We start from the raw sequence: 17,143 nt of genomic DNA, 5'->3' as shown, positions 1-17,143 counted from the left end.
TTTTTTTCGTGCCTGGGAGTCTTATTTCTACATGTTTACGCTATTTTCTCTGTTCGCGTGCCTGCTTCTACTTTATGGGTTGTGAAGGATGTGCTGGGTAGCGTCACGTTATGCTGAAAAAAGAAAGTTATAGGAAAAAAAAAGATATCGGTTTGAACGTAAGGGTTGAGAGTCGGAGAAATTTTGTTTAAGTGACAGAACTGGCAAGCGGGCAATTTCGCCGCGATCTCTTAGAGCACCTCAAAGAATACGTTACGCAGGCGGCCAATGGATTTCAGACAAACTGACGTTCAAAACCCTATATGAAATTTTCTTCATTTTTATACTTGAATCTCCCTTTCGCTCTCGAAGCGGAAAAGGACGAATGGTGGAAGGAAAAAACGGTCAGCCAATGAAACGCGTAGGAGCCGGCTCGAATTGTGTTACGTCACGACCAATCACCAATCAGACCCAGAGGGTAGGCGGGACTATTTAGTACGCGTGTGCCGTTTCTCATAGCAACACATGGGGAAGTAGCTGAAGCAGAGATAGAGGAAGTTTGGGTCATTTTCTGTACTATGGTGTGTTTCGTGCTTGAATTTACAGCCTAAGCATTTACACAAAATAAACAGTTAGGGTGTTTATTAAGTACATTTCCAAACTAGAGATTTTTATAGAATTAGGAAATAAAAAGGAAGAACCGGAGAGTTGCGGCAGCCATTTCCGTGTGACGCATTAAGTTTCCACCCAGCAGTTCACTCGATTTCTAAAATGACTTACGGTACAGATATTTTCACAACTTAATTTTCGTATCCCTATGTTCGTCTAAAGATCTTGTGTGACAATGTGGGGGCATGCTGCTACGAACTCTAGTTAAACAAAATCTATTGTGTTTTTTTTTCAAAAACGTGACGGTAAACGTGAAATAAACTGCTTTATTATCCAAACCGTAAGTTATTAAAATTATGGAACAATGCGTGCAATTAAAATGTATAGATTTAACTTAAGATTTACATCAAGTTACAAAGCTAAACGTCAGGAGAGATGTGATGATGTTATATTCTTCAGGGTTTTCTATGTGGAGGTTTAAATTTAGGGTGCTACACAATGGGAACATTTCAACTAGTTTGTGAAAAAACGTATTTACGCCGGGGAAAAGTCCGAACATAAACTCCACTCAATCAAGAAGGTTATATTAATCGGTGTCCTGAAGAGACGTTTGTACATCCTTGCAACTCTACTGAAAAAAAAACTTTTCTTTAAAATAACGAATGTTTGTCGTACATTACCAGGTACCCTAAACCTTAATAACTAATCGATCAAAAGGGCTGTTTGACCTAGACAGACGAAAGAACACGTTAGGATAACTTTCTTCGGTTACATTTTAATTTCTCCCCTACAGTCAGCGAAATATGCACTATTAATAAATGCTCGAACTGTCCCCTCTTTTTTTTCCCCCAATTTACTCGCTTCTCGCGTGATTTGCCCGTATCGTGGCTCAAGTTTGATAGCGTAAGAGGTTTAGTCCCTCCTCTTCCTCTTTTTTCCCCCTGCAGGCTCGGTGTACGACTGTTCTCTACTATCTTACTGTGCAACAGCCATTTTAAAAACAACCGGAGGTCGGTGGTACACACTGTCTGCCCTCCCCAATGACAGTTTTGGCTTGACCCCGCCCAATAGGAAACAGGTTTAGGGAGTGCTGGCAGCCATGCGAGAGAGCGTGGGGGCATGTAGTCGTTTTTACTCGCTGTATTTTAACAAGCCTCGCAGTGTCGTCATGAAACGCTTTTAAAATAACTCCCAGTCGTGCAAAATGAATAACACTGGTGCGTGATAACTACGTATGGAGATGTAAGCATCGCCACAGCACGATCCGGAACTCGGTGGGAGCAATTGTATCTGTGCGTTTACTACCTCATGTGAATACGGACTTTTTTCTTTCACAAGGGGAGAGTCGCATATATGTGTCCATCTGCATAGCTGAGCTCTATGCTATTAGCAAAGACTACGGTACTGTCGCAGGCATTTTTTTTTCCCAAGAGAATGCGCTTAATTCCGAGCTTCTTGCCTTATCTGAGGCAGTGTCATTATCGGAGGTTACAGTGTCGTTTGCCCGGCAGATTTGAGAGCGCTTCAAGTGCCTTCAACACCAGCTCTAACTCGCACTGTAGTAGTGGAGCCGAGAGGAAATGGCAAAAACCAACTGGGTTTGACACTGGCATTAAAACGTACAACAGCCTCACCAAAAGAAAGGAATCTCTAATACTGGCAAAAGAAGGAACTGCTACCTGGTATTTTATTTATAGTATTCTTTATGATATTTTACTGTTATGCATTGTTATTGTTAAACCTAACCTAAAATTATTAAGACGTTTTTTTTATTTTCTGTCATCGCTTTTTACTTGTGTCATTCTAAAGGTACAGTTGTGGCCCCACTGTGTATGATCACGCACATCTTGGCCATGCTTGGTAAGCAGTTCCAATTACAGACTTTTCCTATTATAGTTTTTAAGTTTACATTAAGTATACTACATGATAAATCTTAAGTTGTGAAATAATTAACTCAAAATACCATTATAATGAGTTATCAATTCTCTATAAGGATGATATGAAATAAGCATACAAGTGTCTTACAACTGCCCCTTAAAACATTTATTGATGAAGCATGCCAGTCTGATATATCTTTGATTGTACACAAGCTGAAGAAATTTAGGTTTTGTCATATGTATGGAAGTGAAAAAAATCATCAAGATTTATTTTTTTGTCATTTTTTATGAATATTCCTGCAGTTTTATACCAGGATATCTCACTTGTTCTGAAAACAAAAGAAACGAGGACACTGGCGGACCAGAAAACAACTTTTCAGAATTTCAGATGCTTGTGACACATAGTTGAGATGATATTCCTCCAGTCGAACCTCAGGCATAAGTGCTTGGATTATGTTTAAAGTTAAGATCGCTAGTAAAAGGTAGAGTGGGGCTTAGATTAAGTGGTAAATGTTAAGGTTAAGGTTTAAGATGGCGAGTAAAAGGTGGAGTTTCATTTAGACTTATTAGTAAGTGCTAAGGTTAGGTTTAAGAACTAGGTAACTTAAAAAAGCAATATTGCAGTAAAGCAATATTTAAATCCTGGAAGTCTGTCTTCAGCTTCTTTGCAGATAAGATGAGGAACAACATCTAAATTAACAACATTAAAATCGTTTTAATTAAAAAAGAGCTGTTCATGTCTCTGGTTTGTCAACAAATAAAAATAAAGTATGCTCATACCCATACCTCATAGTTGTGCTGTAAATACCTTGTATGACTGTTAGTTCTACAGGGAGAAAGCACTGAACTTTAATATTACTTCACATGCATACAATATAATTATACTAGTTGACTTCCACCACCCTAATTTCTAGACTAAAAATTGTTCTGTGTGGTAATTTTAGATTTTAACACTAATATTTTTTTTGTAATTTAAAATCTTCAGTTACAATTCTTCCGCTTTAACTGTTTCTTGGATTTATCTTTTTGCTTTGACAGTGTAATCACCTCTCTAAAACTTTCTTTTATTTTTTCTCTTGTTTTTTCCACCAGCTCCTATGTCAGGTTTGATATTCTACAAAGGATTCTGTCCAGAGTTTTTGGGATTGATGTAATTCACGTGATGGTCATCACTGACATAGATGACAAAATAATTAAGAGAGCATCAGAGGTACTTGACTGAAATCACATTTAATGAATATCGTAAATTGAACAAGATTTAGTTTTGGAAAACAACAGTTTGTTATACTCTTCTTGGAAGACACTTTTTCAGCATTAGCTTAACTTGCTGAAGAGGTTTATTATAATGTTAATTTTTAATTTACCTTTCTAACAACTTACTATTATCTAGAAACGTCCATGGTACTGAAAGTTACCTCCTGAATGATGAGGTAACTTATCTTTCCTTTGTTTAAGGGTATGTCCAACTACTATTTAAAGGGACAATGTTGTTCATTCTTCTGCACTGATAACCCTAGGTTTGATAATATTTTGTATACCTGAATAGATAGCTGTCTTTTCTTTAACACTAATTGACTTGTCAAATTAGTCTGTCATTTACTGGGTAAGCTGTTTGACTGAAAAGAGCGTGTGTATTATCTTATTCATTGACATGTGGGATCATGGCTATATATATTCATTTTACAATCGAAAACGTGTGTTTTCTTACTTGTATATAATACAGGATTGTGTTGTCTGATAAATCATTTATCATTTCTTGAGTTTTTGGAGCAGTACTTTATAATGAACACAGTTTCCCATGGCCCTGCATTTGGTTTTCTCATTCTAAGTCGTGGTTGTTCTGGCTAGTCGTAATGAAATCCCAGTTGTAGAAGACTACCACCTTTATTCTTGGAGCTACCTTCAGATCCTGCCTATTATAGGCTACATTTATATAATTTACATAGTTTTTAGGGACTTTCAAGACAGGAGCCAAATGATTTTGTGCTTAAAATTGTGTTTTTAACAGGAAAATATGTCACCTACAATTTTGGCCAGGCTTTATGAAGAGGAGTTCAAGAATGATATGGAAGCTCTTAAGGTAAGCAAAGCAGGGAAAATACTCAAAATGCAAAGTTTGTTACAAATCCGCTTTATACAGTATGTACAGTATAAAAGAAATTGTAGAGTTGTGACAGAACATTTAACTATATAGTATATTCTAACAGTTTGCCTTTTATTGCTAGAAGAAGATATAATATCTTGAAGCTAAGTGCTTCCCATCTTATAAATATAGTTCATAATATTTGCTACCTTTAGGGAATACTCCACATTTAAATGCCATCTTCCAGTTGAGTGTTTCTGGATTTCTTTGCAGCTTCCTCAATGTGTACTAATTCGTCCTTTGAAGGCGTGTGGCTATTTTGACCAAGAATGATAACTTCTGTCTTTTCTATAGGTGCTTCCTCCTACAGTTTACATGAGAGTAACTGAGAACATTCCACAAATCATAGCTTTCATCGAGGGTATAATTAAAAACCAGCATGCGTATTGTACAAGTAAAGGTAAGTATGTATGGAAATGTTTCAGTTCTTTCTCAGTAGTCATGGCAGGCTGAACATTTCTGTTCCTTGCCTGTTTTCTATGTTACAGAAATACAGTTTTGTAAATTAAGTATTTACAGAAAGCATATACAAAGTTCTGTGGTACATTTCCAAAACACATTCCAATTCTAAAGCAAAAATTCGAAGCTTTCCAGTTTTTGGAAAGAATAAGAAATCAGGCTTATATTATAGCTAGCCATGTTCCATTGTCTTAGAAATTCTAATTATTGTAGTTGATTGAAATTAGTATAGTTTTTATAGGGCAGGGTAAGGTTCTTCAAGACTATTTACTCTCTTAGCTGTATGTTGCATGTATCAGTTCTGAGGAGGGGCAGTGGGGTTTGAGGTGCAGATTCCTCTCATTGGATTTTTATCTCTCTGTGTTTAAACCCAACATCGACTGTAGTGAAATACAGCACAGGAACATCCTCACATAGAAATTGTTTATATTAGTGACATCCACATCATGATAAACTGCGTTTTGGCTTGCAGCAGTAACATTTGTGTGTCTAGCACTTGGTTTTAAACTATTCACTGTACACTGTACACTGTATGAGTCATACTAACCTACTTTCAGAGTATGCCACTGACATTTTGTGTTATTCACAGGAAAATCGACCGTTCCATTTATAATATTTAGTTTATAATGTCTGTCGTACAATAAAATTATTTTTGAAAACTTGTCAGAAGAATTTGATATAAAATAGAAAGCATTTCTGATTTGTTCCAGTTTTTCTATTCCAAAAAAGGTAATGTCTATTTTGACATCCAATCCATTGGGGATCGATATGGGAAACTCATGGTCATAGGTGATACAGGAGGTGAACCAGGTATGTTTCAGTATTAAAATGTAAGTAGAACCCAAGTATTGTAGGTTTTTTGAGTTGGGTGTCAGGAACATCCATATTTGCTCAAAAAAATAGTTTGTACAACACTCATAAGACATAATGAGCCCTGATTCCCATGTTTTAATTCATTTTATATTGGTACAACATACCTAAAATTGAAAAATATATTGCTTTATTTTTAATTTCCTAACATGTTTGTGATTTGCAACTGACAATAGTTTGTCATTTCTTTTTTATTTCCAGAATTAGTAATGTGGAAAAAGAGTTATTCAGTACCAAAAGCTATGAAAATGTAATTTAAAAACTAAATTGTTAAATGTGTGAGGACTGTCATTTGGATTTAATAGAAGATAAATGAGTGTGATAGTTAGAATTGAAGGAAAAGGGAAAATGTGTTTTTCTTAATGTTTTGTAAGGCATATTCATAATTCTGTTCTAGAATAAAACATTCTTTCATTGTGTTGCAAACATTTTATTTGGTTTAAGGCAGTTGTACTAATTCTCAGTTGTAGCCAAACTGAAACCAGAAAAAAGGTCCTTTCATAGATTTTAAATAAGAAGAGCCTCAGGCTACAGAAGCTGATAAACACCTTTTATTTCCCATTGGTGGTTTTGTCTTTTGAATATCAACAACTGTATTAAAGCTTTTTTGCAGGAAAGGAGTCTTCTATGGCCTTTTATCTGCTTTTTAATAGACCAGAGAGTTCACATGTTAAGTTAATTTCTGTAAATGTAATGTTTAAGGTTTTTAGAAGTGGGTGTTTTAGGGCTAGAATGATGTTTGGTAATTCCAAAACCTAATGTGAGATATAATTGCGTCTTGTTCCCAGGGGACACAGATAAACGTGATGCCAGGGATTTTGCACTGTGGAAGAAAGCCAAAATTCAAGAACCGAGCTGGGATTCCCCCTGGGGAAAAGGGAGACCTGGCTGGCATATCGAATGCTCGACAATAGCAAGGTTAGATCCTTTATTTTAAAAACGACTGTATTTGGTTAAACATCTTCATGAACATGATAATGAAATATGTATACTTCTTTACATCTTTGAAAGAATGTTGTCTTTGCCCTTTATGAAAAGGTTTTCCTGGTGAGAGAAAATATATTGCCAAAAAACAATAATACACAAGTACGTGCAAATTGTTGTTTTACTTTGGAGATTTCTCATTGACCTCCGATCTATTATTATTCACTATATCACTCGTAATATAGAGTATAGTGGTGCAATCTCACTATACAACTCAACATAGTATGACAGTAGATCAAACTGGCATTTCAAGATTCACAAAAAGACGCAATTTGGTTGATAAACATATAATTTTAAGTCATTGGAACGCGCCCACATTGTTTGTAGTGTTCTGTGGGGACATTTTCTCACATGTCTGCACATTTATAGGAAAACATTCCTTTCTGGGTTCTTCTTCTTTTAATTAAAAGGTTTTGAAAATAACAATATTAGTTTAATCAATTAGCAGATATATTGAAAATAAAGTGAGGAAATGCTTGACTCTGTGACCCATTATTAAGTATAATGTAATCTTCTGTGGTCTGTGACATACTATTTCTTAAAATATGTTCTTGTAAGTGAATATTCGGCTAAGGATTTTTTGCTGGAATTGTCTATTAGCATTGTTGGCTACCATCGGTTCTATAAGAACCATTGACCTTCAATTGGAACAAAAAGGACTTGTGGCCGGTTTGAAATAAAGGATGAAATGCAAACAACATGAAACTGATACTCTTAATCTTGAAGTTACTTCAGTTACAGGATCTGAAAAGTTACTTCCCACAAGAAGGACGATGAGTTATTGGTTCAGATATCATAGGTCCTCTTAGAAATGCTAGTTGTATGGAAAATACACATTGCCTGATACTTTAACTGGTGTCTTCCTGATGAGTCTTAGCGACACTGGAGTCACTGCTGAGTGATGCACAAAGGATTCATTGGCTTCTCTTCAGTGCCAACCTGGCATTAATTACCCAGAGCGACTAGCCACAGATACCTGCTGGCACACCTGCAGATCATGGCACCACATCTGTTTTTTTTTTAAATGTGTGCTGCATTTGGTCTCATGGACATTGTCCATAACTGCCCATGGTCCCATGTATATTTCATTTCACTTACTGTACCTGCAGCTCTGTTTTTGGAAGTCAGCTTGATGTCCATTCTGGTGGAATTGATCTTGCCTTCCCCCACCACGAGAATGAAATTGCACAATGTGAAGCTTATCATCGCTGTGCGCAATGGGGCAACTACTTTCTGCACTCAGGTATGACTGTAATAGTCTTGTAATTGAGTGGTCCTTCAGGGTTAAGCTTCATATAATGCTGTCATTTGTACCTGCAAATTAAACTCTGTGGCATAGTCTAGCAGAAACACCCAAGTACTCTTATTTGTTCAAGACAAAAATGCATGGGCAAAATTGCATTTATTCATAAATGGCATCTAAATTATGGTTTCATCCTTCTAAAAGCAAGGACTTTTATTTTTAGCTTTCTAAGCTACATTGAGGGCATGATCTTGGCATTATTCTGTTTAAGATCAATATGCAATGCAAAAAATACTTTGTTTCAACTCTCCACCATGTTTTGTACATGGTGTACGCTGTTTATAACTGACTAATTTTGTATTAGTATGATTTGAAACTTGAAATTCAGTTCTGCTTTGTATTGTGGATAGTTTTATTTTATTCAGATTTTCAGGTCTTAAACTTTGTTTTGAAAAAGTGATAAAAGCTGGAAATAAGGACCATACAGTATGTGCATGGGTGTGTTCCAGCCCAAAAATGAACACATTTTTAAAGCAATCTTGAAATAGAAAGCAGTGGTCTCTTAGAATAAAGACACCGATTTCAAGCAACTCAGTTTTTTCTTTGGAGCTTTTTGTTTAAAAACGCACTTGCTTTGAAAAATATGTCATAATAATTTGACAAAAATAATTTGTAAGCTTCATAAAGTTAAAAATTGAGACAGACTTTGATTTTTTCATTATCATTGAAGACTGACTTCTGTTATCCTTAGTTCAAATGATGGACTGGGAGAAATGGGGGACTGAGTAATTAGAACAACTTCTAATTAGTCTAAGAACTATAGCCAAATGTTTCAGACATCCTAAAATTTCCTTTGTCCTAAACTTGTTTCTTTTGTTGTAGAAGATCATTTTAATGTTACTTCCAGTATATGAAAGCTTTTTTTCCCCATTTTTAGCTTTGTGTTCATATATTGTTCCAGAACTTGAATATGAAACATTTCTAAATTTTAATATTTTGTGTTTAGTTTTAAACAAGTGTTTAGTTTTAAAGTTACATATCCTTGTAACTTGTTGATATTATTGTTGATAAGAATATTTACCTATTTAATGTTTTTTATAGTAGCAGACTAATTTTTAGAGTCTTACTGGGTGTTTTGTTTTAATTCTTTGTGAACAGGACATTTGCATTTGAAGGGAAGTGCAGAGAAGATGTCCAAGTCATTAAAAAACTACATTACAATAAAGGTGTGTGTAGCGCGCCCCCTAGTGTGCAATTATTGAATTGATTATAATACACTATTATGAACACTCTTTTTTATCAGTTAATCATTATTCTTTATTAACGTTTTCGACTAATTACATTTAATAAATTGTTGGCAAGTAAATGTTGGGGTAGTTATTATTTTTAACTGCAAAAATTCTTTCTTTGATGTGTGGATTTTTTCACTGCTGAACATTGTTGTGAAGGATAAACCTTAAATTTAATGTGTAGAATAATCTTAAATTTGTATTTCTTTTGAGAATTTGTATTAACATTCTAGACTCCATTATGCAGTTGAAGATTTTTGTGACCATTCTGAGAAGGCAAGTGTGATGCTTTTAAAAAGAATACAGTCAGGTTTCTGAAACGTAGCAGGAACTTTTACCTCATATTTTTATTACCTGCTGTTTTTATTAAGTTTTAGCTGTGCTTAGCAGAAAAAGTCAGATCTTATTAGATTATTTTTTGCCTATGGTCTTAATTCTACAGTATGTGTTGTATGTAGAGTTCTTTTTTGTGTGATCTATTCTTCTCCTCTCAGGATTTTTTGCAGTCATTTACAGCGAATGAATTCAGAATGTTTTGCCTCTTAACAAAGTATAGATCAGGTATGGTTATGAGTCAGACACTTTTTATGATTGAAATGTGGATACACTATTGTGTGCTATTCTACTATACATATTCCTCTATGCAAATTGTGCTTTCCAGCTATTGACTACAGCACTGCCAGCATGAATGAAGCAAAGAGTGTTCTGTTCTCCATCAACACCTTTTTCAGCTATGCGGATGCTTACATTAAAGGCTATCTGCTAAGCCAGGCTGTGGACGAAGGCCTTTTATGGGAAAGGTAGGAAGACTCAGAATATTGACCATAAATTCGGATTCGGATTTTGACAGAGAAAAATATTTACTGTTTTATTTAAAGACTACTGTTAATTGTCTTAATTGCTTAATATTATGGTGTGGAAAGACATGTACAATATCTTTGCTTTTTTTCCTGTTTTCTACAGTACTTTCAGAAGGTCTAGCATTAAAACAGAAGATGTAGTGGTACTGTATATTTACAGAACTGAGACAAGGCCTGAAAGTAAATGCAGACGTATATAGTTCTCACACAAGGGCAATCACTTTATCCTTAAAGGAATGATGCATTTGATGAGAAATTTCTGCTGTGTGTAGCTGCCTAGTTTTTTAAAGAGAAAATATAGGAAACTAGTAATATCTTGAAACAGTTGTTAGAAGAAGGTTTACCATTAGTATCCGATACCTAAAGGATTATTGCAAATTATTTTTTAATTATACAGTTTACAGAGCACTGAACTATTTGACCTAAGTGGTGGATAGTTCTAAATATTATTTAAGGTGTTTAAATTAAATCCCCAGATTTGCATGACTGTGTACTCATCTCACTGAGATTTTATTACAGTAATTAGAGACATATCCAGCAATCTTTCTAGAAACCGGGAGGTCAAAATTATTTCTTATAGTCAGTGATTTTTTTACTTTATTTTTTCCTGTTTCCTTAATTGTCTGGTACATCCTCTAATGCTCATAAAAATAATTTGAAAAATAACTTTTCAGTCAAAAAGCACATTAATTTGTCTCTTTTGTTAGCAATTCATACTGTCAACACTTATTTATGTTGATTAATTTACAATAGCTTGTATTCAGGCTAATTTTGATGCAAAGTTTCAGGATGGGAAGACTAAGGTTCTGAATCAGAAAGTGTCTTTGTTCACTGACATCTATCTAAATATATAGGATAACATGAGAGACATACCAAGCAGACTGCATTGCATTTTTAAATGTGAATTGTATATGATGGGTTTAGTACACCTACACAGAACAGCTCTGCAGCAAGCTCTTGAATGATTATAGTACCAGTATCAATATTCAGGTCAGTTTAAATTGTAACATACACAAAATTGTTAAAAAGCATAATTGTTTGAATTTCATAACATTTAAAAACCTGACTGGATATTTATCTTACTGAGAGGCATTTATTGCAGTTGTCCTTGAGTGCTGTATTTAAAACAGGAAAGAAGTATTTTGGGTATGTTTTTGCACTTAGGTGTTTGTATTATGTATTATGTTCAGCTGACTTCCTTAGTAGCCTGGGGGAACAGTTTGAGTTGTTAGAAGGCACCACATACTTTTTTCATTTCCATTTGGTAAATTTACAGAATACATGTCAATAAGGAATATCATACAAATGACTAACTTTTGACACCAGTGTTCTTGATGACTTACACTATAATACATACAGGACATGCAATATACAACGGGACATTGTTACCCCAATGAAACAGCCCATAACTCTTCAGCAGTGTGAATGAGGGGGTGCATTAGGTTACCATGTTAGCACTGACTTGATTTCTAAAATCTGGAAAGGGGAAGATTCATCAGGGTTGTAGGCACCTGGTCCTCTGCAGGAAAATGTTTTGCCATCTTAGCATTCACCCATTAACTTATGCAGTGGGGCTACAGAAGTGGAGTTAAAACTTTTTTTAAAGAAGATTTAAAGAACGGGCGGAAGAACACATTTTGTGCAATTTCAATCACTGAAAATATTGTTATATTTTCACTGCATTTGACTGACTACCACATAGTTGCAGAGTTGCCTTTTATAAATGCCAGTGTTGCTCTTTTGCTGATGTTGGACAGTTGTACGGTATCAGCATCAGCAGGGTGTGAATGAAGCGTGATCATACCTTCCATGAAAGACCCTGCCCTGATCAGCTTTAATGGTATATGTGCAGCACGCTGACTTTTCTTGTGCAGTTCTTCCACTGTCGAGCAGTCACTGTTTTTATTTATTTTTCTACTAAAGTTGTTGCAGTAAGCATGAGGGAAATGTTGATTGTTTGAGTCAGTGATCATTGATCACATTTTGCATGTATCCGTTTGTCTGTCTGTGGATGTTGCACAAGATAGTGTAAGGGGTTGTGAATTTTAAACGCAGAATGTTTTTTCATTTTGTTTTAACAACGGTTTGAAAAGTGTTTTTGAACAATGCTTGAGTCTTATTCAGAATTAATTCTATTATATCAACAATGGTTTTATATAACAGGAGTTTCAGAACATTTGACTGCAACTGTAAATGCTATATAATGATATTTTGTTTAAAAAATAATATGCTTTCCATTCTAGGTTAGCCACAACAAAAGTGAATGTGCAGACAGCACTGTCAGATGACTTTGACACCCCAAGGGCTGTTGATGCAATTATGAGCCTCATTCACCATGGCAACCAGCAGCTTCAGGCTGTTACCGAGGTAACCTATTAGGATAGCAAGCTCAGAAAATGGCAGCTGTCTTGCCTTATATACAAAAACCAAGACAAAACTGTACAGTATTACTGAGTCCCATACACTATTGGCACTGTTTTTAACATTGTTTCAAGTCCAATCTGGTAAATAAAGGCTGCAAGTAGGTGGTTGAGTCTGAACTTACATGTGAAGATTTAATTACAGTGTTAAGCTTTGCTTTTATTGGTCTGCTGTATTGAAAATGTTTGTTTTTTTTCCCACCTTATTTTGTGTGTTTTGGATAGGGAAGTGGATCTTCTCGAAGTCCAGCAGTGTTTGGAGCTATCCAGTCATACATCAGGGGATTCCTGGATGTAGTTGGGGTTGACATTGCAGACACAAAGGTCAGCATGCACTAACAGAGTTAATTATCGCTTTCTTCATTTATTGTATGTATTCATAAAAAGCTTTGGTTTCATATTTGCCACACAACCTATTCCTACATAAAAAATACATCCATAAGGATAAGGCATTTAGAATGTAAATATTTGTGTCTTATAGAAAATAATGAGATGGTTGACGTCATTATTTTAACAGAAAATTATTAGAAAATAATGACATGATGACATGGTTGTTGTGGGACTCTGTTTAAAGGACCAACGTAAGCAAGCTTACTTTGAACACATCAGTATCATTGAAAACTGGTGCCGCCAGTCAAGCTCATTGGAAATAAATGTGACCGAGATAAAAGAGCTTATTTTCAATGATAGAACCAAGAGTGGGCAGTCTTTGCAGACAGTAGTACTTAATGGTCAGTCTGCAGAGGATGCGGAGAGTTTTAATTATCTGGGAACACATATTGACCAGAGGCTGAGTTACACCGAGAATATAGACTACATTTTTAAGAAAGCAAATTTATGTATTACATACTGTTGTTGTGATCTAAAGGACTGCCATTTCTGCATTTTGGGAGGATTTAAATTGTAGTCCCTTTGTTGCGTTTCTGTTTTCCCCAGCGAATACCAAGAGGACCATCATCTGTTGCCCTACATAATGTTGTTGACGAACTAGTCAAGTTTCGCAGCCACGTTCGTAGGTATGCTCTGGCTGCAGATGAGCTGCCCCCGGTGTTGGAGAACAGCCCACCATCAGAGGAGGAGAAAGCCAAGATAAAGCAGCGCAGGCGGAAACTTCTAGAAGAACGACAGCCACTTCTGAGGGCCTGCGATGACCTTCGGGATGATCTTGCCCCTCTGGGAATTCTAATAAAGGTCAGTGTTTCTTAAGTTGTCTGCAGATTAGTATCTTATACTGTGCAAACTGTTAATACACTTGTAAAGCACTATAGATGTAATAAGCTTCTTTTACAAGAATCCATGGAGTCATTTATTTCATTTGTCACTCTATTAAGACTTCAGTAATATAGCTCACTTATAAAATGTTTCTAAATGGCATTTTCAGGCCATAAACTGTTACCCAAACATCTATTATGAGTTGGTGCCTTTTAGAAATTCGCTTTTTGGATGAATCAACAAAATATATCAAACTTCAAAACTGTGTACTGTTGTATATGACTATATTGTATGTAGTATGTCGTACATAGAATATAGTACTCTGTACAATATACCGTTGTCCACCATATAGCTCATAGTGGACAAAATTGCTACGTCACTCACACATTGTTTCTTGGAGTAAGGTTTTGTACCTCTCACCAGTTCAAGTAAGAAAAGTGTACTTCAAGGAATCCTGAGGAATTATTTTAAAGAGAAGAGAATCTAGAGAAATGAAGAGATGTTTGATAGTGATTAATTAATTAAATTAATTAAGTTATTTTCTCTGAGATATGGATGCGCTCCTCTGCATTTCCACTAGCCTTGATGAATTACATTGCTTATAATTTGTGTTGTGTGTACACTTCAATGTTTTGTTTAATTGTAGCCAAAGCAAAGCTGCTTATTCCTGGTAATGATCACTGTAGCATGAAGCAGGTTCTTGCAGCAAAGCCAGTGCAAGGTGTAAGTACATCCTGGAAAGGGTTCCAGTCTGTTGCCTCCAGTACAGACACAGAGGGAAAGTTTAAAGACATACTTAGACAGGTGGGATGTGGGAGAAAGTAGGAACAACCAGAGAAAAATAAAACATGCAGATTTCACATGAAATGTACCACATCTACTTTTGAACCCAGGAGCCAAGAGCTGTGAGACATCAGGACTGTCACTCCACTGAGGTGACTGCAACTTGTTTTACAAATTGAGTGGTGTCATTTTGTGCTGCCGAAGATGTGGTGGTGCTTTGTAGCCCCTTACAGTGTACTACAGGTACTACTGTACATTTACAGGTTGTTTCATCTCAAACCGGTTGAATGTACAATGGTGTTTTCTTTTTGGATAATCAACAGCATGTCATATTAGCAAAGATAATTGTAGGGAAAGGGTTGGGCTAATAATGAACGCTTGTAACACTCCCCAAATAAATGTTCTTGATAATGTATTATAATGGCTTTTTTTTCCACAGGGGCTCAGTATAGGTTGGAAAACATTAATCTGAAGTGGGTGATCTTGTTAAGGAAGGAGAGGGTGTGTCGTTGCATCCGGGTATTGTTGTTCAAGTGCTGATCTAGACTGAAGTTCCTCATTTTAGTGAAAGACAAATGATTTAACTAGACAAATCTGTTTGAGATGGCTTGACTCACAGTGACACCTAGTGAGAAACTGTTCTGTTTGGTCGGTCCATATGAAATGCAACTTCTGTATTTGTCTTTATATTTATAAGATTGCATAAGTGTGTCTCCTTTTCCAGCTTGTAATAACAAATCTCCTTGGAGCTGATATTTATTTGGTTTTTTTTCGGTTATGAACCCTAAAGTTCATGCAGTTCATTAGTGAGATTAGGAAAATTGAATTATTCAGTTTCACAAATCTGGCTAGATTTGCCAAGTAAAACATAAGATATAAAATATTCATGTTACTCCTAACATATTTCTGTTGGTTTTTTTTCAGGACAGAGGTAACAATTCAACATGGGAGATGACAGACAAGAGAGAAGAGTTGAACAAAGATGAGACTCCACAATAATATCAGAGTAGTGCTATTCACCATTTAGATACTTCTGGTTTTGTTCAGCAGTTATAAACTTGTCTGCCACAGTGTTAACATTAAACTTACAGCAACAGGAATGTATGTATTACTTTAACTTTCGCAGTCCTAGCACCTCATACAGTATATGATTAGTTAACTTTTCACATAAGTGCATTTTCATGTTGATGAAGCAGGGAAGCAACATTTATAAAATTACAATAACAAGATACTTTAAAAAGTACAAACAGCAACTTCACTTTCATTTTCAAGTTTCATTTTTCATAAATCTACCTGTAAGAGCTTTTTCTTTAGATGATTTATTAACGTGGTGGTATTGTGTACATTGGATGTTTATACAGCAAATGTATCACTTGTACAGTGAACAGAAGTTTTACCTTCACGTTAAATATCTGCTGAAATATTTATTTTTAATTTATTTCATTTGACAGTATTGTGGGCAAAATTTCTGAATCACTCTTTTGAAGGGTTTTGGGGATGATCAATAAAATGATAGCACTTTTTTTCGTCTAATTGCGTTTAAAAATACGAAGGCAGGATGGCTCATCCCCAAAAAAATGTAAGGAACTCCCCGATCAAAAAAGGGAAAAATGCAAAAGCAGATCAAACTTCTTCAGAGGTGTTTGACTATGTTGAATTTGGAGATACTGTATCTTCACCTGTCAGTTCAAGGTGTATGGAGTTATCCGACTTGGGAGCATCAGTGGCATCTTCATAGCCTTGTGTCTGGGAGAGAATTTTGACTCAAGTTCATTTTCTGGAGCAAAACATAAGCACTAGTGCAAGCTCTGTGGAAGTGCACTGCCAGTACAGAGTGGAGAGGTGGAGAAGCAATTTTTACTTCTACCGTTGTGAGTGTATGGAATGTGCGCAGCATGTAGCCATGTTGCTGAAGCAGATACCCTGGTTTCATGCAAGAAACGACCAGAGGAGATTAACAACCACCCCATGGGCTGATCTGTAACCTTTCTTAAATGAGTAGACAGCTCAGCAGCTTTGTTTCCAGTTCTAGAAATTTCACGTAAGCAGACTGGGGAGATGCGAGATGTGAACTGGCCATCATGGAGGGAAAAGCTGCATCGATGGGCCCTTGGGTGTAAACTGATGTGGAGCACATTTTCTAACTGAAGACCTTTTTATTTTGTTGTTCCCTGGGAAGACGTCAACAGCAGTAGTCGTAAGACATGGGCAGCTTCTCTGAAAAACCTCCACCTAAAATTATTAAGGCACAAGCAACAGTTCACTTCCATGAGGCGTTGTAATTTCCATAATTAGCAGACTGTAATGGGGGCTGAGGGTATGGTGGGATCATTCAGCAGCCCTTTTGATCCCTACAGCCCTCATGGGCTCTCAGTCCAACAGGTAGACAAGCCTCTCTGCCTGTCTGTGATGAAC

The 17,143-nt window shown here is 36.0% G+C and overlaps 1 protein-coding gene across 3 annotated transcripts; it reads left to right on the top strand.

Moving 5' to 3' along the window:
• The first annotated feature begins 481 nt into the window (after nucleotides 1-481).
• On the top strand, nucleotides 482-16,250 carry cars2 (cysteinyl-tRNA synthetase 2, mitochondrial). 3 transcript variants are annotated; one of them, XM_069179083.1, is made up of 15 exons: nucleotides 482-560; nucleotides 2,398-2,448; nucleotides 3,558-3,675; nucleotides 4,474-4,545; nucleotides 4,903-5,008; nucleotides 5,797-5,877; nucleotides 6,726-6,855; nucleotides 8,031-8,164; nucleotides 9,323-9,390; nucleotides 9,948-10,014; nucleotides 10,115-10,253; nucleotides 12,557-12,680; nucleotides 12,959-13,057; nucleotides 13,670-13,924; nucleotides 15,653-16,250. In XM_069179083.1, exons 3-15 carry the CDS (start codon nucleotides 3,628-3,630, stop codon nucleotides 15,725-15,727), a joined length of 1,398 nt encoding a protein of 465 aa, XP_069035184.1. In that variant the 5' UTR covers nucleotides 482-560; nucleotides 2,398-2,448; nucleotides 3,558-3,627; the 3' UTR covers nucleotides 15,728-16,250. The 3 variants fall into 3 exon arrangements, with proteins under 3 accessions (XP_069035184.1, XP_015219885.2, XP_015219886.2); XM_015364399.2 differs by lacking the exon at nucleotides 482-560 and adding an exon at nucleotides 1,330-2,270; XM_015364400.2 differs by lacking the exons at nucleotides 482-560; nucleotides 2,398-2,448 and adding an exon at nucleotides 2,808-2,947.
• The last annotated feature ends 893 nt before the right edge of the window (nucleotides 16,251-17,143 follow it).

The sequence above is a fragment of the Lepisosteus oculatus genome, chromosome 15 (genome assembly GCF_040954835.1).
Source record: "Lepisosteus oculatus isolate fLepOcu1 chromosome 15, fLepOcu1.hap2, whole genome shotgun sequence".
NCBI lineage: Eukaryota > Metazoa > Chordata > Actinopteri > Semionotiformes > Lepisosteidae > Lepisosteus > Lepisosteus oculatus.
Note: the sequence above shows the minus strand (reverse complement) of the source record. Positions and strands in the feature narration are given on the sequence as shown.

Bases quoted from the DNA above. Each gene is read 5' to 3' on its own strand.
- cars2 (XM_015364399.2), top strand. From the start codon at position 1,969: ATGCTATTAGCAAAGACTACGGTACTGTCGCAGGCATTTTTTTTTCCC. The intron at 5,878-6,725 runs GTATGTTTCAGT...TCTTGTTCCCAG, and splicing joins TGATACAGGAGGTGAACCAG to GGGACACAGATAAACGTGAT. The intron at 6,856-8,030 runs GTTAGATCCTTT...CTGTACCTGCAG, and splicing joins GAATGCTCGACAATAGCAAG to CTCTGTTTTTGGAAGTCAGC.